The sequence below is a fragment of the Copadichromis virginalis genome, linkage group LG7 (assembly GCF_057382275.1).
Source record: "Copadichromis virginalis isolate Kocher_CV1m ecotype Utaka linkage group LG7, C_Virginalis_male_GT1.1, whole genome shotgun sequence".
NCBI classification, from domain to species: domain Eukaryota; kingdom Metazoa; phylum Chordata; class Actinopteri; order Cichliformes; family Cichlidae; genus Copadichromis; species Copadichromis virginalis.
In genome coordinates this window covers 6,069,771-6,097,396 of record NC_140624.1, presented here as the reverse complement: position 1 = coordinate 6,097,396, position 27,626 = coordinate 6,069,771, and the positions used below count along the sequence as shown (strand labels likewise).

Below are 27,626 nucleotides of genomic sequence, written 5' to 3'. Positions count from 1 at the left end.
GTCCATCTTTTATCAAGAGTGAATGTGTATCTTGGTGCTTTCCAGGAATTCAGTGCTGACAGAAAAATCACACAAAATAAAATTCAACCAACTGAATCATCCTGTTTTTGTGTTTTTGAGTATGAATGTGCTTAGAAAGAAATCTAGGTCATTTCGCCATCATTAATATGCCAGCCAGGTGTAGCACAAAGAGGATTAGAGGGAAATAATGCCAATAGGGCTCTCTATGTCTGCCTCTCCTTCATTCTATCTCTTTCTCTCAAAACCAAACAATCACACTTAAGTGCTCCCCGCTGTACCTCAAAGAGTATTTCCATGACAAGCAGTCAAAATTTGCAATAAAATATTTCTGTATTATACCAAGCTTCAAGGATGAGCTTGTTTAAAACCCATTAAACAAGAAACAGTTCCAAAATTTAACTTCTGACATTGCATAAAATCATTAAAGTAAATTTCAGCACAGACACTGTATAGTTTCCCTGCTCCTAAAACTCACAGGTAGGAGTTTTAAGCAGCAAACTTCGCCTGAAAGACAATCATGAGCCAAACTGTGCCATTCACAAATGTGAATCACTGTATATCTCTGCAAGTTTTCAATATAATTTTGGCCGATCTAGTTGTTGCTCTGCACCCCATTCTAATGCCAAACACACCAGTGCAACTCCACTGCACCCGAAGGTTAACTAGCTAACACAGATGGGCGCAAATACGAAGCTTGATGCAGAAGGCAGAAATCGCATCCGTCTTCGCTGAGTGTTCCTGTTTTATTTTGATATCTGCTGGTCTTTTGTGTCTTGTGTCCATTTTTACTTCCTTCCTGTCATTTTCCAAGTAAACTTCAGCTGTGTCTTTTTACTCCAGGTGTTTCCAGGGGATTATGGTTTGTGATCCCAAATTACATCTTGTGTACATGTAGTTTCAGTCTCCTCTTCAGCCACAGTGTGGTTTATGCTTCTATTTGCAGACTTTGTGTTATGTAATTTGGTTTCCTGCCAAATAAAGGTTGGTTTTAGTTTGTTCTTGCCTGTCTGTGAGTCCTGTGTTTGGGTGCTATTTCTGCAAACCTCGACACACTGATCATCTGCCAGATAGAGAGGAAGAACTGTCATAAGTTTGAAAGTGGCTTGAGTTTATACCTTCCTCAGAAATGTAAAAAAAAAGAATATATTTTGGACATAAATGATTATCTGTAGCTTATGTAGTTTAGTCATAACATAAGAAATCTAAAGTGTTGGTCTTGCAACAATATTAAATTTTACAATTAAATAAGAATGGTCTCATATTCTCAGTGTGTTCTTCCTGAGGTCATGTTTTGTTTTTAGCAGTTTTACAAGAAGCACTTTTTACTGTTTTTTTCCTATCTAGCAGGAAGACAAAATCTCTAAAGATTCATTCTCAGAAAATTGAAGTCAGTAACTATCATCAGTGAAGCAGATGTCTGAGGTCTTAGCGGGCCCCGTCTCTAGAGATGAGAGGAAGATCTACTCTGCCGACCACTCAGACCAGTCCACCTCCCTGGATTTATTTCATAAGAGGCAAAGGAAGTGAAAACAAAAGGGAGATGCCTTCAAAAAGCAAAAACATAGGACGAAAAAAAGAAATTAGCCAGGCAGGATAAAAAGCACAGAGCATCCTTAGAGGGAATCCAATGAAAAATCAGGTGGACTTTAAGGATCTTGTGCTTCTGATAAATTAAGCAGAAAAGAAGATGGGGGGTGGGGGGCATCACTAGGAATGCAAAACTGGGTGGATGAATTGATGCATTGATGCATGACCACTACATGGTGCCATGGTTGTTACTGTTGTCTCACAGCAGAGATGATCTGAGTTCAAATCCCCTCGTTAGCTGGCGTCTTTGTGTGGAGTTTACTGAGTTTACATGCTCTCCCTGCACCTATGTGGTTTCCTCCAACTACCTTTCATAGTTTAATTACAGAATCTAAACTGGCCATAGGTACGGATGTAGTGTAGAATCAATATAGATGTGAAATCAGGGTCTTGTTGTGTAGAGCAATCAATGCAAATCCATTCAATAATAAAAGATCACTGAAACAGATGAGCAGGAGGAGGCCGCCAGTTTTACAGAAGTAAGATCATCTCGACAACAAACTTTCTCACCTTATTTCTCATACCACCATTCTTGTTTTTTTTTAAACTCACTCTTCAACTTTCAGCCAATATGAGCAGGACTGCAACTAAAGAACATTTTCTCAGTTAACTTAGTCATCATCTTTCAGTCATCAGAATCATCTCATCATCTCATCTTCATCAAGACTGGATCATTTAGCTGAAATCGGCTCTGTTTTTTCACCAATGCCTTCCCACCAGTGCTCCTTTAAAGCGCTTCTGTTTTCACAACAGACGAATTCTTTTTTACCCTGAACTCACACTGCACCAACGCTATCTGTGCCCACCTGCTGCCTTTTGGACTGGTTTGGATATTTAAATATTCTCGTCTCTGTTAGACTCTCCAGACTCCCACTGCTTTCTGGACTTCTAATTTTCTTCCAACTTTCTTTAACTTTTGTAGCAATATTTTCACATTTGCTTTTTTTTTTCTCTTTTGAGTTACTCTCATCTCATTGTGCAATCCCCTCACTTTTTCATGTGCTACTTTCTAAACTACTTTTTAATTAAGTAATCATCAGCAGTGATTTTTTTTTCAGATCTTTTATAGCAATAGCAGAATTAGCATGAAAATGTAAAAAATGTCCCAAAAACACAGTGTATCCACAATAGCTAATTATATGGTAGCAACTAAATGCATTTAGCGATGTAGACATGATCAAGATGACCTGCTGAACTTTAACTCCTCCAAAAAGAGAAACTTTCAAGTGACTGACTGGTCTCTGTCTCTGAACGCACCATTCCACATAAATCAAATCAAACTCAAACTGCTTCTCTGAGCATGACAGTAAGTTCGCTTTACTCAGATGGCCTCCACAGCAACCACATCTCAGTTCAATAGAGCATGTTTGGGATTTGGTTGAAAGGGACAGTTTGCATCATTGATGTGAAACAGAAAAATCTGCATCAACTGTGAGGTGTTAGCATCTCATTATAGACTAAAATTTTAGCAACTTTTTGAATCTATGCTGCAAAGAATGATTTCGTTCTGAAGACAAAAGTGGTACCTGGTAAAATCAATGAGCTGTAAATGGGCCTTTGCTCAGTATCTGTTTTTTAGGAACTAGACAGAGAAGAACAGGACATACAATGAAGAGGAAAAAGTAAAAATAAAGGGAAAAAAGAAAAAACATGCATATGACATTTTAAAGTTTTTATTAATGTAATGATGTGTTCAGATATTATTATTTCTATCAGTAGTTTTCCTTATCTGCCATACTGGAATCGACAAATAAATTTTTTTACCCATACGTTATCTTCTTGAAAACTGTAAAGTGTGATTTTCTTTCTTTTTGCAAATTTGCAGAAAAACATCAAGGGTGTGACCTCAGTGGAATTCATACAGACTTCTTCTTTTTCCTCTGTTAAATGCCACAGGCATTGCCCCAGTTGGAAAAAAGAAGGGGGGATGGGGGTGCTGTACCGTTTCTCTTCATTATATTATTTTATATTGTATTATATTATTACAGTCTATAGTTTAGCCGTTTATCCTGTGTTGGAGTGATAGACACACTGCAGCTCTCGGCACATGGTATAACCAAGCTTTTTAACATCCTGAAGAGCACACAAGGACACGCAAGGTCTGAGAGCAGAGGATGATAATGTATTGGTTAATGGATGTATCATTGCTAGATGTACATACATTTTCCACTTGTAATGATATACTGAGACCTCTGACACCCAAGCAGAAAGGAAAATGTTCATCAGAAATGGAGGCTGCTAGAAACTCTCTGTCAGCACAAGCTCTTTGGAGAACATTAATGCCTGCAATAGCCCACAGAGTACCATCAAACAAAGTGACCTGTGGGAAATATTAGCATTATGGCCCTGCTGAGTGTAGCCTCAGCAATCATAACCCAGAACAGATCACAGCCTTATTTGTCCAGAGACAGGACACAGCAGGGGTTCAAGCTGAGTGCCCTATCATGGCTCATTCACCAAAAAAGACTCGAGAAAAATGTGGAGACCAAACTGGCAGGATCCCACAGAGCGTGGAGCATTGTGTGGATTAAGAACATCATAAGAGGAGACATTTGGGCTGGAAGCAGTATAACCAGAAACCTTGGGCACAGACTAAATCTATGAAAAACTAAAAGCTTTTTAACAAGTAAGTTTGGTTGGCTGTGTGTCTTGTTTTTTTCTGAAATAATCGAGCCAAGGGGGGAATAAAAATCCTTTTGCAATTTGCTATGCTGGCTGCTGAGAGAGCGAGAGAGAGATCAAGGACACTGAACAAAGAGGCAGAGAAGTAAGCAGGGAGAAAAGACGTTCTTGTGTTCCACTTGCAGTGAGACAGCAACCTGTTCAGCACTTTGTAGCTTGCAGTCACTTGCTACTCGGTTAGACTGTAGAGTTATACCATCAAAGAGTTTGCTGGGGCTGCTTAAAAACGACTCTCTATGGCAGGTATCAAAGCTTACAGCGCTAATTAGCTCTCAATGTGTAGTTATTTGCTGCAGGAGGCAAAACTTACATAAACTTCTTGGATTTACATTTTTTATCACTCATATTGAGGTTAATTGCTCATTTCATTGGCTTTTAAAGTCAAATTTACATGCAAAACCCCAGGGTGAGGAAAAAAGGTTGGATTTGTACACTAGCTCACATGTAAACATGCTCACGTGTAGTGAAATGCATGTTCGGTTCTTTTCTTTTGTTAAAAAAAAAAATCCTATCTAGTAGGTAACAGTATACGGAGCTTGACATTTGCTCATACTTTCACGGAGGTTTTATATATCCAGTATTGTTCCTTCAGCTTCTCATAGTGTGTATTCATTATGTCCACACAAAGAAGTAGATACACAGCTACACATGTGAAAAGAAATTAGGGCTGGGCATGAGGGAGAAATCCAAATTCAAAGTAAGAAAGAAGGAGCACAGTTCATCAGTGATACAAACACAATGCTTTATCTCACACAGCAGGTGTGTGGATTACCTTTTAATTGGATCTTGGTGTGAGACTGGAAAAGGCAAAGGCCTATTGTAGTCGCTGCTGAAAGGGGGATGACAAAGCAAGAAAAGGACAGGGAATGAGCAGAGGAAGGGAAGTGAGTTACAATCTTGCATGCTTTTGGGAACACACACCCAATCACCACAGGAAGAGTGTGTTAAATGCAACCGGCACACTTTTATATAGACCTAAACACATTCAGGTATATAAGCATGAGCACAGGGCTAGCGGTTCTTCTGCTTGTCCTATTAAGTCACAATATAGGATATTAGCTGTATCACTGTATCAGTTGGAAAGGATGTGCCTTTGTCCCCTCTTATCCACTAGAGTTACATGATGTTGCACCTAACCCCACGGAAGTGGGAGCCCAATATCTGCCATTTGCAAAACTATACTTTCACATCTCTATTGGTGTCTACTTAAAGCCAGGTGCAGTTCACCTCACCTTTACATCACTATCATCATACTATCAGAGCTCCTCCAGACCTCCGGGGTCAAAGCAGAGCACACAGAACAGCACATGTGAGAGAGGCAGATGACCTCTTCCTGCAGCTCGTCCACCTTCACCTCCTCCATGAGCTCCACCAAGTATCCTAAGGTGGCTCAGGGCTTGGCAAGGAGCGCAGAGGGTAGGGATCTTGCATGCAAGGAGATCCTCCTTCATTCTGGCATTCTTAGCGCTAAATCTTTGGTATTATGAGACAGGCAAGGAAGGACTATCTAAAAGAGCTGTCTTTGCTATAAGCAAAAGCAGCATAATTAACTAACATCAATGATTAGCTTCAACAACCATGTCAAATCCCCTAATGTAGAGCGCAAAAATAAAGTTTATTACCTACTGCAGACTTCTCAGCACTTAGTCAGGCCTCCGTTCTTTTTTCTCTTCTCCTTTCAAAAAAAAGGAAAAAGAAACAATTGTGCACTTAGGTTGCCTGTTTGTACAATATTCTGATAGTCTTACTGTGGATGTACTTGACTCACCTTTAGAGCACTCTGGGGTTCAATGTAAGACCTCCGCTGTGGTGGAGTCCTTCAACCAGGTACAAAAATCCCCCCAAATCCCAGAGGGAGAGTCTGTCCCAGATTTTGAAGTGAAGCTACGGCCCATCACTGCCCAAGAGGGTGAGTTGAACCATTCTTTTCATTCCACAGCAGCTTGAAATTTTACAAAATGCCCTTTGCATCTTGCAGAATCTCTCCTCACATTATATTGCAAGCAAGTGCCCTTGAGACTATAAGAAAAGCGTGCACCAGCCAAATTTAGACACTTGCCCATGATTTGCCTGGAAACACTGGATGACACAAACAAAACTCTACTGGGAAACAAAAGTTTCATGTGATGTGAAAACTTTAGGTAAACATTTTTTCTTACTGAGCGAAGGTACTGTGGGCTGCATCTGATAAAAGTCCTAACAAAGACCTCACCAAGGACAGAAATACTGTGATAAAGACTTTATAGTTCTCATCACCTCTATTGAAAAAGCATTTGCTGCTTATGCTGAATACCAGTGCCTTTTTAGCATAAAATCTACGCGTTTTAATCTGATTCACTCTACCTCTACCTGTAAATTATAGATTAAGAGAGCTGCAGAAGCTCGCCCATCACAATATGCAGAATACTGCAGAGTAGCCAGGCTATTATCATTCATGGAATGACCCTACAGCTACTTGTCTCAAAAGGAAAGCAGAAAATGATGATCCTAAATCATTTAATGTTATGGCAACTGTTATAGCAAAATATAAATCTTAACCTGATCTGTCTTTTTGTCATTCATAGGTGACAATGCTGCATTCAAGGCAAATGTGACTGGGAATCCACAGCCCAGTGTGAGCTGGGAGCGAGCTAGTGGGTTCCCACTGTCTGTGGCAACAAAATCTTCCCATGACAACATCGACAAACAGCATATACTGAAGGTTTGACACTGTAAAACTACATGACTTATCCTTGGCCTAATTGAAATTTGATCTACAAAATACTAGTTAGACCTGCCATGATGTATGAAAAAAGGACCGGAGGCAGATCTGGAGGTCGCAGAGGTAAAGATGTTAAGATTTTCATTAAGAGTGACTAGGATGGACAAGATAAGAAATGAATACATCAGAGGTTCAGCTCAGGCTGAATGGTTTGGAGACAAAGTTAGAGAAGTGTGTCTGAGATGGTTTGGACATGAGCGGAGGAGGGATTGTGATATATTTGACCAGGATGTTACCAGGCAGGAGGAAAAGAGGAAGATCGCAGAGAAGATTCGTGGATGTAGTGAAGAGGGACATGCAGACTGTTGGTGTGACAGAGGAGAATGCCCTAGAGATAGGATAAGATGGAGGCAGATGATGGGCTGTGACAACTCCTAAAGTGAGCAGCTGAAAGTAGAAGTAGAAGAAGATTAAATTTCCCCCTTTTTATGTGATATTTTAAAACATTAAGGGATTTTGTTCACTGTCATTGTGTTGCTGCTGACTAATGTTAAGCTTGTGTTATATCTGATGAGCATCCCTGTTTAATTTTAGTCATCTAACACTATACATGTAAGTAGTATTTACTGTAGCTTTGCATGTACTTGTGTACTCTGTTTTCTCAAGTTTTTCACTGAATGTTACTCTATTGACAAATAAATCATGCCATTATTTTTTTTAAGTTAAGACTGTAATTTCAGCATCATTATCTGGAAGTGTGAATTCAGGGTTTAGGGTATCTAGTAAAAATGTGTTGCTTTAAAAGGTGAAATACTCTTTCTGGGCATGGTATCTCTGTACAGCCTATCATTTAGCTGAACAGCTCCCCGTTTTGGTGCTGTCAAGTGAGATGACACACCATGCATCATGAGGAAAAGTAGACAGGACGGGGAAAAAACTCTCACTGAACCTTTTATCTATAACCACTCCACAGTGGATTTAGTGCTTTCTCTGTACCAGCCGGGGAGCTTAACTGAAGCTTAAATAGCTATTATAAAGCAATTAACTTGTGGGTGCTGACATATGCATCTCCCCTTGCCATCTGTTTCTCTGGTAAGGGATGACTGTTAAGTTCCAATACTGTGTGTTGAGGAGTTATTCCTATCATGCCACTGCCTTCTACTGCTTAAAATGAGTACTGCAGTGGGATAAAAATGACCTGAATGACAGTGTGACAGTTTGAAACGTCTCACTGTAACTAGACACGTTGCTTTTTCCTTCATTAGTCATTTACCTAATGTCTAATACCTTCTCTCCAAATTAGATCAAAAATCTGACCTTGGAGGATGCCGATGTCTACAAGTGCACTGCCTCCAACAAGCACAGAGATGCTGCCTTCTCCATATCACTCAGTGTTACAGAAAGTAAGCCAGCCATATCGTACAGCATGGGTTGTTTGGAAGCCATCAGCACAGTTTGCCTCCAGTTTTCTCCTAGTGCCACAGGTGAAAGTTGCTTTCTCTTTGTTTCCAGAACCACCAATGGACTTCAAAAAGATGCTGGAGAAGCAGCAGGAGCACACGCATGTTGTCTAATACTAGCTGTGACACTCCTAGAACCTGTCAAGGTGTGATGGAGCACTCTCTGATCAATTGCCAGATATATGTTTTTGCATGTATCCAGAAATACCCACAGGACAAGATCTAAAGAGTTTCTGGTGGGACTGAGGAAGATTCTTTTCAGCTACTATCGCACATATTCCTATTCTATGTCATGCATGCAAACAAGCATAGTATATACCTGTATAACTGCTTCCTGTGTAACATATTTCTTCTTTTGCAGAGGTATGGAGAAGAGAAGAAGAAGCCACCTACAGAGGAGGAGATGTTAAAGATCCTGGCTGGAGCTGACAAGAAGGACTGGGGGGGATCTGTGCCAAGTATGGCTTCAGCAACATCAGAGGCATTCTCAAGAAGTTCAAGGAGATGAAGAAGAAAGTGGAGGTGGAGGTAGACCTGTGATGCAGAGAGCTTGCACACATGACACAGGATCAAATAAAGATGAACAGGTTTGGGATATGATATTTAAAAAAAAAACAGCTTAAAATAGAGCAAGGGAGAACTGAGAAAAGTTTACACAACTTGGCGACAAAGTTAAGTTAGTAAAGCAAGTCAGCTGATGTGAAGATGGGAAATAATTCAAAATGTCATTATTTAAGTATTTCTACATTTGATATGTTTTACAAGATGGTGCGTGTCTTGAAGCCCCTGGAAGACATCACTGCCAAAGTTGACATCGTGTTCAACACTGTCTTGGAACTGAAGGATCCAAACATCAGGATCAGTGGTTTTTGGTAAAGCACATCAGTTTTCTGGTTCAGTGTCAAAGTCTTCTTATTTATGAATGTTACCATGACATAAACCACTTGCGATTTCTCCCCTCATCTCAGCGTTGTGCTTGCAATTCAGGGCGCAGAGCTGCAGTGGGTCCAGTACTCTCATGGGAAATATGAAGTGAAACTGATGGGAACTAAGCACATGCTATGCATTTCTATTGCGTGCACCTGAGTGACATGGGCACCTACACTCTGCAGGTTGGAGACAAGAGACTTTCGGCATGTGCAGAGTGGAACTCGGGACTCCTTCTCACTGCTCATAATACAGATTTTATTGTATTTACTGTCCCCATTTACATACTCCTTTTTACATGCTTTCTTTACATCTGTCATTACTTAACACCATGTCATATTTTATCCCCTCCATTCAGTGTCAGTATTTATTTGACCCAGAGATCAGACTTTCTCACTTAGTTCATATTACTCAAAAACCCTCATGTCAACCCCCTCCCCCCCAGATCCATAGCTAGTTGGCTTGGAATCCTTGGATATGTTTACTTGACTGATCAATAAAAACCCTTCTTGTCTTCTGCTTTATCTCATTCAAATGAACTGCTTAAAGTCGTGTCTGACTTAAAGCCAAAAAAGAGTAAATGAGCGACAGACTGCTGTGTTTGAGGTCCATCTTTCCAAGAAAACAGATCGACCCCTAATCTGGAAGGTTAGTGTAGTTAGTGTGTAGTTCAGGAAGAGAATCATAGAATTTAATTACACTTTTACACTATCATATGATATCGCGTATAGGATGAGACTGAAAATGCTTTTTAAAGATAGTTTCCTGAATTTCTTAACATCTCAGTTACTCTGTCTGTGAAGGTTCTCAGTCATCCAGGTCATCGTAGTCAAAGGAGCTTGCAAAGAAAAGCGTCTGGACTTCTTTAAGTTGCTTGAAGACGTTTCACCTCTCATCCGAGAAGCTTCTTCAGTTCTAAGGTCAAATGGTGGAGAGTCCCAGATATAAACCTAGTGGGAGTATCCCCCCACAGAGGGACAAAAGGAGCCCCTGATGATCCTCTAATCGCCTGAGCCAAGGTGGGAAACTGGGCGTGGGTCCCAATCAGCCAGAGTTTCGGGTGTGTTCATTGTGAAACCTGGCCCCACCTTATCATGCGAATTCCTGAGGTCAGATGGCCCAGGATGTGAGTGGGCGTTAAGGCGTCTGGGAAGGGATCTCAAAACTGGATTATAGATGGCAGAGAGTTGGTGTCGTAAACCCCCGCCTCTGTTCAAAGATGGTCGCTCACAGTGGACATAGATGCTTCTTTCACTCCTCTTTCAAACCATCTGTCCTCTCTGTCCAAAATGTGAACATTGGCATCCTCGAAAGAGTGTCCTTTATCCTTAAGATGCAGATGGACTGCTGAGTCTTGTCCTGTGGAGGTGGCTCTTCTGTGTTGTGCCATGCGCTTGTGAAGTGGCTGTTTGGTCTCTCCAATGTAGAGGTCTGAGCATTCCTCGCTGCACTGTACAGCATACACCACATTGTTAAGTTTGTGTTTTGGCGTTTTGTCTTTCGGGTGAACCAGTTTCTGTCTGAGCGTGTTGCTGGGTCTGAAATACACTGGGATGCCATGCTTGGAGAAAACTCTCCTGAGTGTCTCTGATACACCGGCTACATAGGGGATGACAATGTTGTTGCGTCTGTCCTTCTTATCCTCCCTCGCTGGTGTCTGGTCTTCTTTTCTGTGCCTCTTTGCTGACTTTAAGAACGCCCATTTAGGATAGCCGCACGTTTTGAGTGCTTCCTTTACATGTGTGTGTTCCTTCTTTTTCCCTTCAGGCTTAGAGGGAACATGTTCTGCCCGGTGGTGTAGGGTCCTGATTACTCCAAGTTTGTGTTCCAGAGGGTGATGGGAGTCAAAGAGGAGGTACTGGTCCGTGTGTGTGGGCTTCCGGTAAACTTCGATGTTGAGTTTGCCGTTCTCTTCAATGTGCACAGCGCAGTCCAGGAAAGGCAGACAGTTGTCCTTTGTGTCTTCCCTGGTGAACTTGATGTTCTTATCCACAGCGTTGATGTGCGCAGTGAAGGATTCCACTTCTTGTGTCTTGATTTTGACCCAGGTGTCGTCCACATATCTGTACCAGTGGCTGGGTACTCTTCCTTTGAAAGAGCCAAGAGCCTTCCTTTCCACTTCCTCCATGTAAAGGTTGGCTACAATAGGTGACACGGGGGAGCCCATGGCACAGCCATGTTTTTGTCTGTAAAAGCCTTCGTTGTATTTGAAATATGTAGTGGTGAGGCAGAGGTCTAACAGTGTGCAGATCTGATTGGGTGTGAAGTTGGTCCTGTCCTCCAAGGAGCTGTCTTCTTGTAGTCGTTTTCTGACAGTCTCCACGGCCTCCGTGGTGGGTATGCAAGTGAAGAGAGAGACTACATCAAAGGACACCATGGTTTCATCTGGATCCAGGGTAAGTTTCTGGACCTTGTCGGTGAAGTCGGTGGAGTTCTTGATGTGGTGTGGGTTGTTCCCCACGAGAGGAGCAAGGATGGTAGCAAGGTGTTTTGCAATGTTATAAGTGGCTGAGTTTATGCTACTGACTATGGGTCTGAGTGGGACAGCTTCCTTGTGGATCTTAGGAAGTCCATAGATGCAGGGTATGGCATCCCCTGGGTAAAGGCGGTGATATGTAAGGCGGTCAATAATTTTGTCCTTTTCAAAGTCTTGAAGGCAAGCTATAACTTTCTTTTTGTAGCTGCTTGTGGGGTCTCGCTTTAGGGCTTCGTAGGTATTGTTGTCACTGAGGAGAGTAGTGATCTTTGTATGGTAATCTGTAGTGTTTAGGACCACGGTGCATCTTCCCTTATCAGCTGGTAAAACAGTGATGTTTTACCTCTCGTGGGGAACAACCCACACCACATCAAGAACTCCACCGACTTCACCGACAAGGTCCAGAAACTTACCCTGGATCCAGATGAAACCATGGTGTCCTTTGATGTAGTCTCTCTCTTCACTTGCATACCCACCACGGAGGCCGTGGAGACTGTCAGAAAACGACTACAAGAAGACAGCTCCTTGGAGGACAGGACCAACTTCACACCCAATCAGATCTGCACACTGTTAGACCTCTGCCTCACCACTACATATTTCAAATACAACGAAGGCTTTTACAGACAAAAACATGGCTGTGCCATGGGCTCCCCCGTGTCACCTATTGTAGCCAACCTTTACATGGAGGAAGTGGAAAGGAAGGCTCTTGGCTCTTTCAAAGGAAGAGTACCCAGCCACTGGTACAGATATGTGGACAACACCTGGGTCAAAATCAAGACACAAGAAGTGGAATCTGTCATGCGCCGTGGTGCGCGGGCACGAAAGGATCCAGGCGCAGACTCCGAGCTAACAAAAAGACACTTTATTAAAACAACGAAAGGCGACCCGGGGAAAGTAGAGAGCAAAAACAGAAACTAAAAATCCGGGGAAACAATGACACGAGGAAGCCGGGATCGGGACGGCGGGGGGCTGCAATAGAAAGGGGAGATGATTACTAGGGAGCCAGGAAGCGGGGAGAACATATCAGGACTGAGTTAGAGTAGGGGCTTACGATAGAACGGAACCGTGGGAGCTCGGGAGGGAAGTGTGGCAGTCCGTGGGGGCAGGAAGTCCGTGGAATGGCGAGTGGGCCAGGTGAGCGCCGCGAGATCCAGTTGAGCCGGAGGACAGGCAGGTAGCAGACGCCGAGTAGAAATCACTGTGGGGATGACTACGGACTGGCGTGGAGCATCCGTCAGCGCCGGATTAAGTGGATCTCCGTGTAATCACCGGGATGGAGAGCAGGTGTGCTAGTGATGGCCCAGCCCGGGGGTGTGGCTACCCGAGCATCACGCATTCCACAGACCATGACAGTGCCCCCCCCTCAAGGGTCGCCCCCAGGCGACCGACCGGACTGCGGCCTGCGGAGAGAAGCGCGGAAATCAGCGATGAGGGACGGGTCCAGAATGAAGGAACGCGGAACCCAGAGGCGGTCCTCGGGACCGTACCCCACCCAGTCCACCAGGAACTGCCACCCACGCCCACGCCGGTGCTCAGCCACGATGCGCCGGACCGCATAGGCCGGGTGACCGGCGACAAGCCGGGCGGGAGGAGGGGGCTCGGACGGAGGGCACAATGGGCTGCGGCGGACGGGTTTGACCTGGGAAACGTGGAACGTGGGATGTATGCGCCAGGAAGTAGGGAGCTTGAGCCGAACTGCCGCCGGGTTAACAACCGCATCAACTTCATACGGGCCAATGAAGCGGGGGGCCAGCTTCCGGGAGGACACACGCAGCGGAATGTTTTTGGCGGCCAACCAGACCTTCTGCCCCGGCTGGTAGTCGGGGGCGGGGGTGCGACGGCGGTTGGCATGGCGTGTGTGCTGTTCCTTCGTCCGCAGGAGAGCTTGGCGGGCCCTGAGCCAGACCCGCTGGCAGCGCCGGAGATGGTGCCGAGCGGAGGGGACTGCGAGACCGAGTTCGTCTTCAGGGAAAAGAGGAGGCTGATAACCGAGGGATGCCTCGAACGGGGACAAACCTGTGGCAGACGAGGTAAGTGAGTTATGTGCATATTCAACCCAGGGCAGAAAGGTGACCCAGGAAGTGGGGTTTTGGGACGCCATGCACCGTAGCGCAGCCTCTAGCTCCTGGTTAAGCCGCTCGGTCTGGCCGTTAGATTGCGGATGGAAACCCGAGCTTAAATTAACTCTCGCGCCCAAAATGGAACAAAAGGTCCTCCACACTCGTGAAGTGAACTGTGGGCCTCGGTCTGAGACGATGTCAAGGGGAATACCATGGAGCCGGAACACGTTTTCAATTAGGGCTAGGGCTGTGTCAGGGGTGGAGGGTAGTTTCGGTAGCGGGACGAAGTGGGCGGCTTTAGAGAACCGGTCGATGATGGTGAGGATGACGCTCTTTCCCGAGGAACAAGGAAGACCGGTAATGAAATCTAATGAGATATGAGACCAAGGCCGGTGAGGCGTGCTGAGCGGATGGAGCAGGCCCGCTGGGTGCTTAGTGGACAATTTGTTGCGGGCGCAGACAGTGCAGGCAGCCACGTACTCCCTCGCATCTTGTCGTAAAGTCTTCCACCAGAAATGCCGTTTGAGAAGACCAATGGTTCTGCTCACGCCAGGGTGACACGAAAAACGTGCAGTGTGGACCCAATGGATTACCGCTCCGCGGGCAGCAGCGGGGACAAAACGCCGTCCAGGGGGTCCGGTACCCGGGTCAGGGTCTCCCGGGAGGGCCTGGCGGATAACCTCCTCAACATCCCAGGAGAGGGCGCCCACCACACAGGTTGGGGGGAGAATGGTGGTTGGTGACGATGTCTCCGTGTCTGGGGAGTACTGGCGGGAGAGCGCATCTGGCTTGGCATTCCGTGAACCTGGGCGATACGAGAGAGTGAAGTTAAAGCGTGTAAAAAACAGGGACCAGCGGGCTTGGCGAGAGTTTAACCTTTTAGCAGTCCTAAGATAAATTAGATTCTTATGGTCCGTCCATATGAGAAAAGGCTGCTCGGCTCCCTCCAGCCAGTGGCGCCACTCCTCCAAGGCGAGTTTTATGGCCAAGAGCTCCTTATCGCCTACGTCATAATTTCTTTCAGTAGGGGTGAGCCGGCGAGAGAAGTAGGCGCACGGCTGGAGCTTACCTTGAGGTCCAGACCGCTGAGAGAGAACAGCCCCGACTCCGGTGTCGGACGCGTCCACCTCGACGATGAATTGTTTGGTGGTGTCGGGGTGGAGCAGAATGGGCGCCGTAGTGAACAATGCCTTCAATTTGGTGAACGCTGTGTGGGCCTCCAGGGGCCAGGTGAAAGGTACCTTAGGAGAAGTGAGGCGAGTGAGAGGCGCGGCGACGTGGCTGTAGTTTCGAATGAAACGTCGGTAGAAGTTCGCGAACCCGAGAAAGCATTGGAGCTTCTTCCGCGAATCCGGGACCGGCCACTCCAGAACCGCCTTGATCTTAGCTGGGTCCGTCTTCACCCGTCCTCCTGCTAAGACATAGCCCAAAAAGGAAACCGATGAGGCGTGAAACTCGCATTTTTCTGCTTTGACAAACAGTCTGTTTTCCAGTAACCGTTGCAGGACGCTCCGGACGTGAACGTGATGCTCCTCCATGGTCCTGGAAAAAATGAGGATGTCATCCAAGTATACAAAAACAAACACGTTCAGGAAGTCTCGGAGCACATCATTCACTAGCGTCTGAAAAACCGCAGGGGCGTTAGTTAAGCCGAATGGCATAACCAAATACTCGAAGTGGCCCAGTGGCGTGTTAAAAGCGGTTTTCCACTCGTCCCCCTCCCTTATTCGGACCAGATGGTATGCGTTTCGCAGGTCCAGTTTTGTGAAAACGGTGGCTTCCTGGAGAGAGCCAAAAACGGAGTTAATCAACGGAAGAGGGTACTTGTTCTTTACGGTGATGTCATTTAAGCCCCGGTAGTCAATGCACGGCCGCAGCGAACCGTCCTTTTTCCCCACGAAGAAAAAGCCCGCAGCAACTGGGGAAGAAGAGGGTCGAATGATACCGGCCGCGAGTGATTCTCGGATGTAGTTTTCCATAGACTCCCTCTCGGGGCGAGACAGGTTGTACAACCGGCCGGAGGGCAGCGGGGCACCAGGTAGCAGGTCGATGGCGCAGTCATAGGGGCGGTGTGGTGGCAGAGAGCAAGCCTTGTCTTTGTTAAACACTTCCTGCAAGTCGTGGTATTCGGGTGGGATGGAGGAGAGGTCAGGTGCTTGTGTAACAGGTGGGGTCGGGTTAGTGGGTGGAGCGAGAACTGCTGATCTCAGGCAATTCGCAAGGCAGAACAAACTCCAACTGGCGATCTTGCTTCCTGCCCAATCGATGTGGGGATTATGTCTTTGCAGCCACGGGTAGCCTAACACGAGCGGGGTGTCGGGAGACGGGAAGGTAAAGAACGAAAGCGATTCGTTGTGGTTCCCGGAAGTGACTAATGTCACGGGCGCGGTCTGATGAGTGATGTAAGCAAACACTTGTTTATTCAGCGCTGACGCAGGGAGGGGAGGTTCCAACAGAGTGAGTGGAATTTCCAGCTCTTTAGCCAGTCTTTCATCCATGAGATTCTGCTCCGCCCCAGAATCCACTAATGCGCTGCATGTGACAGTCTTTTTATTGGTTATTATGGCAACGGACACAATCAATCGGGGTCTAATAGTATTCAATGTGCAGCCCACCCGTATCCCCGAACCTACCGGTGAGCTGGTCCGTTTGGGCGAACCGGGCAGCTGGCGATGCGGTGTCCCGGCTTCCCACAGTATAAGCAGTCCCCGGCCCGAAAACGGCGTTCCCTCTCCTCCGGCGAGAGCCGAGAGCGCCCGATCTGCATCGGCTCCGGCGGAGGAGGAGACTGTGAGCGAGCGCACGCCGCTGGAGAGCTAAAAGGGGACAGGGGCAGTGACACGCGAAAGTCTGGGTGCAACACGGGTTTCGGTGGCTTGGACCGCCGTTCGGCCTCCCTCTCCCGTAGACGCTTATCGATCCTACGGGCGAGTGACACCAAATCCTCGAACGTTTTAGCCGCCTCGTGAAACGCGAGCTGATCCTTAATCTGATCGTTCAGGGAGCGTAAAAAAATTCCCCTTAGGGCCGAATCGGGCCAGCCAACAGCGGCTGCCACGGTGCGAAACTCCACTAAATACTCCGCAACGCTACGCCGACCCTGGCGGAGCACCAGTAGCTTTTGAGCGGCATCATCCTCGGAAACTGACGGAGAGAAGGTTGCTTTAAACTCGTCGAGGAAGTCATCGAAGTCGCAGCGCTGTATCGGGTTAGCAGATAAATAGGCTTCAGCCCACGCCAACGCCCTTCCCCTCAGTAGTCCCACGAAGTGGGAAATCTTGGCCGCGTCAGTGGGGAAGGCGAGTGGCGAGCGACTGAAGAAAAGAGTACACTGAAAAAGGAACCCCCCACACTGGTCCAATTCGCCGTGGAAGGGTTCCGGCGGCGGAGACGTCACACAGCGGTACGCCGAGTCGGGCTGTTTAGCGCACATCTCTCCCTGTTTCTCGCTCAGCTCCTGATACTGATCCTGAAGCGAAGAAAGTAACTGATCGTGTCGGCCGAGCACGGCACCCTGCTTATTAATAGCTGAACGTATCGGGTCTGCTGGATCCATCTTGGCCAGTCCGTACTGTCATGCGCCGTGGTGCGCGGGCACGAAAGGATCCAGGCGCAGACTCCGAGCTAACAAAAAGACACTTTATTAAAACAACGAAAGGCGACCCGGGGAAAGTAGAGAGCAAAAACAGAAACTAAAAATCCGGGGAAACAATGACACGAGGAAGCCGGGATCGGGACGGCGGGGGGCTGCAATAGAAAGGGGAGATGATTACTAGGGAGCCAGGAAGCGGGGAGAACATATCAGGACTGAGTTAGAGTAGGGGCTTACGATAGAACGGAACCGTGGGAGCTCGGGAGGGAAGTGTGGCAGTCCGTGGGGGCAGGAAGTCCGTGGAATGGCGAGTGGGCCAGGTGAGCGCCGCGAGATCCAGTTGAGCCGGAGGACAGGCAGGTAGCAGACGCCGAGTAGAAATCACTGTGGGGATGACTACGGACTGGCGTGGAGCATCCGTCAGCGCCGGATTAAGTGGATCTCCGTGTAATCACCGGGATGGAGAGCAGGTGTGCTAGTGATGGCCCAGCCCGGGGGTGTGGCTACCCGAGCATCACGCATTCCACAGACCATGACAGAATCCTTCACTGCGCACATCAACGCTGTGGATAAGAACATCAAGTTCACCAGGGAAGACACAAAGGACAACTGTCTGCCTTTCCTGGACTGCGCTGTGCACATTGAAGAGAACGGCAAACTCAACATCGAAGTTTACCGGAAGCCCACACACACGGACCAGTACCTCCTCTTTGACTCCCATCACCCTCTGGAACACAAACTTGGAGTAATCAGGACCCTACACCACCGGGCAGAACATGTTCCCTCTAAGCCTGAAGGGAAAAAGAAGGAACACACACATGTAAAGGAAGCACTCAAAACGTGCGGCTATCCTAAATGGGCGTTCTTAAAGTCAGCAAAGAGGCACAGAAAAGAAGACCAGACACCAGCGAGAGAGGATAAGAAGGACAGACGCAACAACATTGTCATCCCCTATGTAGCCGGTGTATCAGAGACACTCAGGAGAGTTTTCTCCAAGCATGACATCCCAGTGTATTTCAGACCCAGCAACACGCTCAGACAGAAACTGGTTCACCCAAAAGACAAAACGCCAAAACACAAACTTAACAATGTGGTGTATGCTGTACAGTGCAGCGAGGAATGCTCAGACCTCTACATTGGAGAGACCAAACAGCCACTTCACAAGCGCATGGCACAACACAGAAGAGCCACCTCCACAGGACAAGACTCAGCAGTCCATCTGCATCTTAAGGATAAAGGTACCTCTTTCGAGGATGCCAATGTTCACATTTTGGACAGAGAGGACAGATGGTTTGAAAGAGGAGTGAAAGAAGCCATCTATGTCCACTGTGAGCGACCATCTTTGAACAGAGGCGGGGGTTTACGACACCAACTCTCTGCCATCTATAATCCAGTTTTGAGATCCCTTCCCAGACGCCTTAACGCCCACTCACATCCAGGGCCATCTGACCTCAGGAATTCGCATGATAAGGTGGGGCCAGGTTTCACAATGAACACACCCGAAACTCTGGCTGATTGGGACCCACGCCCAGTTTCACACCTTGGCTCAGGGAATTAGAGGATCATCAGGGGGTCCTTTTGTCCCTCTGTGGGGGGGTCACTCCCACTAGGTTTATATCTGGGACTCTCCACCATTTGACCTTAGAACTGAAGAAGCTTCTCGGATGAGAGGTGAAACGTCTTCAAGCAACTTAAAGAAGTCCAGACGCTTTTCTTTGCAAGCTCCTTTGACTATCTCAGTTACTCCAAAAAAAAGGAACCCACAGATACAGTATACTGCCATTGTTTGAGGAAATATAAAACACTGGAACATAATGTGGAAATAGTTTTCCCAGAAGTGTTTTTTGTTTTTGCAGGTAAAGGAAAAGGAGAGGGAAAGAGATGAAAAGTCTGATGTCTCTCTGTATGAGGATGACCTCACCTACACCTTAAAGATTAAGGATATGAAAGCCACTGACACTGGAAACTAAACAATCAGCACTGGAGACCTCACTGCCACCTTGCTGCTTTTTATTTGCCAACACGAAGAAAAAAAAACTAGTTTGTCTTGTTTTTGTTGTTTTGTTTTTCCCAACAGAGCTGTCTTGTTGGAGCTAATATTTCTAGGGAAACAAACCTTCACAGTTGAGATATGAGCTGCCACTGCCTTGTTTTCCTCCCCTGAGATTAGAAGCTTCGCTCCTTCGTAGCTATGCAAAACAACATCATCTTCCCTGTTTTTCAAATGAAGATGTATGGGGAGTGCAATAAATCCTCCCTCCTAGTGCTCAGTTGAAAGTAATCCAACCAAATCCCTGCTCACAACAAGCTCATTTATTACAGCTCTGCCTAACAAGACATTTACTTGCCCAAGGTGCAAGTTGGGGCATGTAATTATCTTTACAAGGACACGTGGCTGTCCTCTGGGTTTGGACCAAGAGAAGCATAGCAATTGAGGTTGTGTTAATTATAGTTATTCATGAATATGAGTACGCTCTATCTTTTTTTTTCTGGGACTGAATATAAAGAACAAGCCTAATAAGTGCAAGAGCATTTAAATTCTGTTCATACTTTCACCTTGTAATCATCAGTGTCTGTGCTTCTACTTCTAAAATTACTAAAACTTTGTAAGTGTAGTATGCTAATAAAGTCCACATTAGCGCTAAAGTGCCTCTCTTATTTTCATTCTTCCTCTGTTTTAATTCTATATAGGCATTCCCATCAAGTTTACCAGAATGTCTGTGTGCATGAGAGAAGCACAGCCCGCCTGGAGTGTGAGATGAGCTCCAAGGACGTGCACATTCACTGGCTGAAGGATGGGTGTGATATCACAGCAAGCGGGCGCTACATCTTCATGCGTGAGGGGAAAAGGGCTGAGGTTATTATAGAAGAGTGTCAGCTGGCTGATGAGGGAGAGTACTCTGTTGTCTGCACTCAGGACAACGATGCACACGAATATGTCAAGTCTGCTAAAGTCACTGTGGCTGGTAAGAATTCTGCTCTATAGAGAAAAAGAACCCTTAAATTTTCTTGGACTATAAGGTGAAAGTGCATGTGTTCCTCCACTGATCAAACAATGCAGTAAACTGCAGTTACAGCAACAGAGAAATAGAAAAATAGCACAGTGCTGTTCAGAACAAAACAGAGTGTCAGTGCCAAAAAAGATGCTTTGTGGAAACAAAACACAGGCCTATTGTGTGTATTATTATAGTACTGCACAGCCACAGAGTAGTGGTGAGAGTAAGTGCTCCAACTGTTGAACTGTTAGCCACAGATTCCTATCAGGCAAGCACCCGGTGCTCTCCCTTGCAACACTGCAGTAGAAAGACTTGCGAGTATGGCGATCTATCTTCTTCACTCTTGTGTAACTTCCCATATTCTTTTGTCTCTCCCTTGTTGCACTCCCACACATCCTTCCTCCTCTTTCAGGCTGTTACCCCTGCAGAATTTTTATCTGAGCAGACTCCACCATGTTCACAAATTGCTTACTGCTCTCAAGTTCTGTAAGTATGTTTTACAATAGTCATGCTCGTGACTTCCACCTTTCAGCTTCTGACAATAAGATGGATCATTTTGGATGTAAAATACTACTAGCATATTTTAGAGAGTAAAATGGATGTTTCTTTTGCAGATTTCAGCTAACGTTTTTGAATCAGCCAAAGCCAAGGCAATGGAAAAAACTGTAAAAATCTAACAACACAGCATAACTGATTAATAATTAATTCTATGAATGTTAATTCTCTCTAAGTTCTTTTTCTCTGTGTGTTGCCAGAGTGTTTTGCCTCACTGAAGAGTGGTATGTCAGATGTTCAGTGTTCGACAGGGTCCCCTGCAGAGCCGAGTGTTGTTCTTGCTGATGAGAAGGTGGATGGAGTATGGCTGAAGGATGGGGTGGAGGTAAGACATAACGCAGAACTGGATAAAAGACTTGTTAGCTGTTAATCCTGAAATGTAAATTTGGCAATTTTTTTTTGCCTTTTTCATCCATCCTTTTGTGTTAAATTCAACAGTTTTCGAAGCTGAATGGAGTTCAGGTGGTAAAACAGGGAGCTGTGCACAAACTAATTTTCTCTGGTGTGAATGAGTCCCATGAGAGCAAGTACACATTCAGAGCTAAAGGGGCTGAAAGTGAGGCTGTGCCCAGTATTGCAGGTTAGTGCAGTGGTTCCCAAACTGTTTTGCTAGGTCCCCCTTTGTTTTACAAGAAAAATCCTCGCTCCCCCCCGAAACCCCCACGCACAAACACATCCTCCAAACACACACGCCCATGTTTTTTTTTTTCAAACTCCATTGTGGTTTATTTCTATGGGGAACAGCTGGGACAAATCAGACCTAATGAGACAAGGGGAAGCAAAACTAGGCACACTGCACAGGGACTTTCACAATAAAACAGGAAACAAGATTCTTTATTTGTCACATGCATAGTTATACAAGTACAATACTCAGTGAAATGTATCTAAACTTACAGCATCTGGTATTACAAAGGCAAATCAGATCCTAAGCTTACCTGGTATAAGGATGGTGTGAAGGTTATGGAGGATGAGAGGACCAAGGTGGAGCAGACAGATAATAGCACCTCATTGGTGCTTAGCAGGTGGATTAAAATAAAGGGTGTCATGCTGTATCATATGCAGATACAGTTGTTTTTTTATTTACTTTGGATGTTTACTTGATGCGTGAGAGAAGATTAGTGGCGCATTTATGCGTTGTCTCAAGAGCGACTGTGGTGCTGCTGTTACTGACGTGCAACTCATTGTGATTGGTGGATGAAATCACACAATCATATTAATTTAAAGCACTTTTTGAAATGGAGGTTTGTATTTAACTAACACATCGCTTTCTTTAGACCGCCCAAAGCCTCCTCAAGGGAAAGTTGAGTTTCTTGAGCCGTAAGAGAAGTGTATCAAGATGAAATGGAAGGCTCGAAGTGACAACGGGGGTAAGCAGGTCACCAGTTTTGTGATCGATCGCTGTATGGTAGGCAAGAGGTCCTGGAACAGGGTTGGAGAAGTGGATAGTAGCATTAATGCCTTCACTGATGATAAAGTGGAGGAGGGCCATGCATACTAGCATTGCATCAGAGCCATCAATGAAGAGGGAATGAGTGACCCTCTGGAGACAGAGGAGGCCATGGTGGAGAGCCCATAGGTGAGCACTAATCATGATCAAAATCAGCCCAAATAGGTCCAACTAGAGGTGAAAGGTAAAGAGAAATGCTTTATGGTTTACAGTTCACTGCAGTTCCACTTCATTGCCATGCTAAAAGTTTCATATCCTGGATTTGAGATGTCTATTGACATCTGTTTAAAATCCACTTATCCAGAGCCTCCAGGTACAGCATCACAGCCTCATGTGTCTAATTTAACTAAGAACACCATGACAGTGAGTTGGAGTCCTCCAGCCAGTGATGGAGGAGCTTCAGTTCACGGCTACATCTGTGAACTGAGGAGAAATAAAGGCTGCAAATCCATAAGGAGCTACTCACTGGTCAGGCTTGGAGCAGCGTGCCAAGCCAAGCAATCTCATGCGTCACTGCAAATTTTTTATTGAAATCAGTGGTACTGTTACAAGCCGAAGTGCCCATTTTAGCATTTTATCTAATAACTCCTGACTCCTAACCTAGCTTCCTTACTGATGCTACATTCACATCTATCACATTCAAGCCTTTATTACTGTTTCTAGAAACCAACTTCATGGTGTGCGGATTGGTGGAAGATATGGGGTATGAGTGACTAGTGTAAACAGGGCTGTTGCAGGCACTCCCAGCAACGTTTCTAATCCCATGCCGGCTAAAAATCCAGCACGTACGTCTTCCCCTCACAGTGTGTTGTTTATTTTCTTCCTGAATCAGCAGGATGGAGCCCATCGGTATGTAGGCTCCCATATTGAAGCTTTGAGTTTTGAATTTGTGTCTTAACCACTTAGTCATTTGCTTTATCACCTATTTTACTCTAAATGGATACCGTGCTGTATTAAAAAAAACTTGAAATTAGCAACTTATCCAGTAATTTGGAAAATGTTTACTCAGATCAAAAATTAAGTGTAAAGTTTTGCCATTTCTAATGTATGGTTTTGCTTTTTTTATGCCCCTGTTGGCCATTAAAAAAACCTGAGCAATTCACTTTATATATGTGGAGTTTATGTTCCTTTTATTTCTGTACCTAAATATTTGATTTATTCAACAGTATACAAATTTAATTTTCCCCTGAAGCAGCTCCCGGCCTAGTGAGGAACCTGAATGTATCTGATTCCACAAACTCCTCCGTTTCTCTAAAGTGGACTCCTCCATGCCAAGGAGATGAGCCTATCAAGGAGATGCTAAGACGTGGAGGAAAGCCACTAAGATCCCTGTCTCCTGTACTGCCTTCACAGTGGTGGGACTTCAGGAGCAGATGAGGTACCACGTCCGTGTCTGAGCTGTCAATGAAAAAGGGGTGGGGGAGCCCACTGAGCTAGCAAAAGGTGTATTGGCCATAATCGTGTGGTTTTCCAGGCTGGAAAGGCAATTTGCCTTGACTTCAGCTTCACTGTAAGACTTCATCAGTGAAATAAAGTGGCTAATATTTAACAGTTGTCTTTCTCTTCAGGAGGATGTAATAACTGTACCTCGAAACACAAACCACAAACATCCAGTCAGACACATTTATATCCAAGATGGCATTCTCACCACAGGAAGACAGGTCATCACAAACACCAAGAATCACTCCCAGTCATTCACTTCTTCCACTCAGCAACTTGACTCTGGCATCTGTTCTCCTGAAGAATAACTATGGAGAGGCTCACTATAAAGTCCATGTCAAGGTTATAGGTAAGTGACGAATGCTTCATTATTTACTCCCCACTTTGTCCTTCTTTAATGATTGTATTCTGTAACAAGAAGTCACTTCAGATCCATTTTTGCTGTTTTGATAGCTTTATACAAACTTCCAGATCTGTCAAGAGAAATTTACAGTAATTTCTTCCTCTTGTTCTCCTGCTGCTGTACTCAGATGTTCCCCAACCGCCAAACAACCTCCAGTTGGTGGAGGAGATCCTGGACACAGTGGCTCTGCAATGGGATCACACCCGTGACCTGGCTGATGAGGATCAGGCAACACATTATGTACAGCTTCCTGGTTTACTGTGACCGAGTGTGTTTTCATTAGCAAGTACACTGTTACTGGACTGCTTCCAGGAAGGAAGTACTATTTTTAGGGTCACTGCACAGAATTCAGTCGGTGACAGGGATCCCTTAGATTCAAAGCAACCTTTCATCATCGCCAAGGAGAAAGGTAACAGTAGTGTATTTCTCAGTCTCAGTCACGCTCTTTACTCAGATTTATTTATGTCTGCTGTGTGTTTCCAAGAGAGCATCAACAGCCTTCAGGGGAAGGAATATGCATTACCTCAAAGTCATGTTAAACTTACTTTCCTGCTGCCGCTGAAGGACTAAGCCGTTCTCAAAGGACATGACTGCATCATGAGCTGTGCCTAACAGGGGCTGCCAACTCCACTGGTATGAAAGACATGGCTACTGATGTCAGCAACCATAATATATGTGAAGCAAAATTTAAAACATCTGTGCGTACAATCTTTGTACACACAGATGTTTACTTCTGTTGCCCACAAGTAAAAAAATTCTCCCCTTTGTAGGCTTGCTGGTATCAAGGGGAATCCATGATCTCTGATTCCACTCACTTTTGGCACCGCACAGTTAATGGAGTGTGCACTCTAGTCATCCCCACTTGTGGAGCTCAAGACAATGTAGAATACACTCTGGTGCTGGAAAACCCTCTGGGGATGGTCAAGTGTACCTGTAACCTAGTAGTGTATGGTAGGTTCTACAATGAGAGAGGGTGGAGAGTGAAATAATTAATAATTTATAATGATATTACCTTACTAAATATATATCTATATGTTAGGACTTTCAGATAAAGATGACAAGGGTCTGCTGGAGAGCTTCCTGACTAATCAGAAAAACAAAGAGATGCTTATTTTGGAAGGAGTCTTCTATAATTGGCCACTTCACTTGTTCTTACATTGCTGTTGGCATTTTCACTCATTTTGGTTTGACTAAGTTCTGTATATCACTGATTGTAACTGTTAGGCATGTTGTAGTTTTCTGTTTTCATTTTTTTCAATTCTGGTAATACTTTTAGCAAACACTAGAGGTCAGACTCTCACTCTTCCTTCAGGAGTGGCTAAATGTTTGGTATGTTTGGGGGTTGCTCGTCATTAGTCAGCTCATTCAGCCAGAGAGATTGTCTTTTATCTTTAGCTCACAAATGCTTTTCTGTCTTAAAAATAAGAAAGAAAGAAAAGAATAGAAAAAAAATGTTTTTTTCTTCCTCCTTATAGGTGTCCAGTTCTTCCAGAATAGCTTGTTTCACGGGACTCTGCATCAGGCCACCTATTTAAAAAAACCCTCCAGTTTGTTGCTCTAGTTTTTGTGTGACCTTAAGATTCAAACGAAACTAAGTTAACTCACGGTACATGTTGCACCACATCCACAACAGACAATAGTGTGAGAATAGTTTTCTGCCAATTATGCAAAAGGCCACAATTTAAAGCTCACTTATCCCCATAGCTTACTTTGCGGATCTGTATCATGTAATTACAATGACCTGTGCTTGAAGGCAGGCTGGAGCCGTTGTCAGATATCTTTCTTTTCTTGCACACCCAGCATTGCCTGGCTATTGGACTGTGCTTTAAAAAAAAAAAAAAAAAATCAAAGTTGCCTCAAGATGCATTTCAAACAAAAACAAGAACTTGTGTACCTCAAAGTGCTACAGGGCCTCAGGTACAACTACATTTTTAGGACAGTCTGCACGGATCCGTTTTCACTTCTTCGTTTTTGGTTGTCTTTTGTTTTGAGGTTTGTTTGGCTTTGGGTTTTTTTGCTTAGTTTTTTGTGTCTTTTGGCCAGTGACACCAATCTGCAGCCGATTTGAGGTCAGGTGATCAACTTTGCATGCCAGCTGCTTGGCCACTGCTTGCATGCTAACTTACTGTATTGCCTTACAATGCAATGCCTGTATAAAGGATGTGTATGAATCCAACAGATTCTACTTTCAACCATAACGTCCACTTAGCCACAGTGTTATCCATTCCTTTTAAATCCAGTGCTTTAAAAAATACCAGATTACTTTTAATCTGCATATCCGACAGTCTCTTTAAAAGACATTACCTCAGAGCGGACTGCTGCTGCTTGAGACTGAGTGTGGTCTGGTAAGGAGCTGCCAGCCTGACAGAGAGGGGTTACAACCCCTCTCTGTCCTTGCGTCACTATTGCTGGCGCCCACAACTCCATTTGTATAGACCCACCAGAGGACTGGCAGTCAGACTGCCAGGTTCAAATCAATTAAGCACCAAAAGGCACTAAACTGACGTCACAGGTACCTTCCGTTTCTCCCCTATTCAGCTAAGCCACAATAAAGTTGAAATACCGTGGAGTGAAACTTTGAATGGTTAGTCTCGGCATTTCAAAGAAACTAAAGGCTGCTGCGCTCAAACGGAACTTGATTCTTGTGCATTTCTAATAGATTTCTTTGATGTTTTATTGCATCACATTTTTATTAATGTGATTAAGTTTGTTTTTTTTTGTTTTTTTTTTTTTAAAAAGGACTTTCTTCACTCTTCAGGAGTGACATTATTTCATCAGTTTCATGTATATTTCTTGTCTCACGAGGTCTGTTTTTATAAGGGCCATAAAAAGAGATACTTTATTTCTTAGAAGACTGGACTTCTTTGATGGCAAGACTTTGGCTGCAAATGAATGGGACACATTTGAAAAGAACTGGCACGGATTCAGCAAGACAAAATTCTTAAGATGTCTGTGTGCATGTTGAGGAAGAAAATACAGACAAGGTAAGGTAACAGGAAGCTGAAATGGAAGAGAAACAGAGAGCCTTGTCGGTAGAACTCTGACTGAGTTTTCACAGGGTTAACTGCTGTTGAAAGCACATATCCCTCGGCCAGACAATACTGCACAGCAGCTACTAGAACAGAGCTCTCTGTTGTCCTCCAGTTCATTCTGTCTGTAATGGCACTTTACTGCTGAGGACCATCAGCTTCAGTAGAAACACAAAAAAAACCAAAGAGTTATAAACATCTGCTGACATTTTCAATGCAGTGATCCTAGGAAACAAAACAAAACAACAAC

At 45.0% G+C, this 27,626-nt stretch overlaps 1 protein-coding gene across 1 annotated transcript; it reads left to right on the top strand.

Annotated features, from left to right (window-relative positions):
• The first annotated feature begins 4,351 nt into the window (after window positions 1–4,351).
• On the top strand, window positions 4,352–26,987 carry LOC146704313 (immunoglobulin superfamily member 22-like). The gene is given in 35 exon segments (XM_085465153.1): window positions 4,352–5,706; window positions 6,065–6,199; window positions 6,855–6,991; window positions 8,295–8,394; window positions 8,504–8,536; window positions 8,539–8,597; window positions 8,813–8,891; window positions 8,894–8,979; window positions 9,217–9,351; window positions 9,439–9,522; window positions 9,525–9,585; window positions 9,895–9,953; window positions 9,955–10,026; window positions 19,363–19,629; window positions 20,070–20,472; window positions 21,258–21,382; window positions 21,496–21,637; window positions 21,887–22,096; window positions 22,167–22,247; window positions 22,332–22,613; window positions 22,616–22,633; window positions 22,809–22,943; window positions 22,946–22,972; window positions 23,168–23,212; window positions 23,215–23,289; window positions 23,697–23,798; window positions 23,801–23,956; window positions 23,959–24,028; window positions 24,123–24,233; window positions 24,235–24,293; window positions 24,475–24,585; window positions 24,588–24,673; window positions 24,675–24,980; window positions 25,118–25,298; window positions 25,396–26,987. Coding segments are annotated over 35 exon segments (4,272 nt in total). The 5' UTR covers window positions 4,352–5,612; the 3' UTR covers window positions 25,542–26,987.
• The last annotated feature ends 639 nt before the right edge of the window (window positions 26,988–27,626 follow it).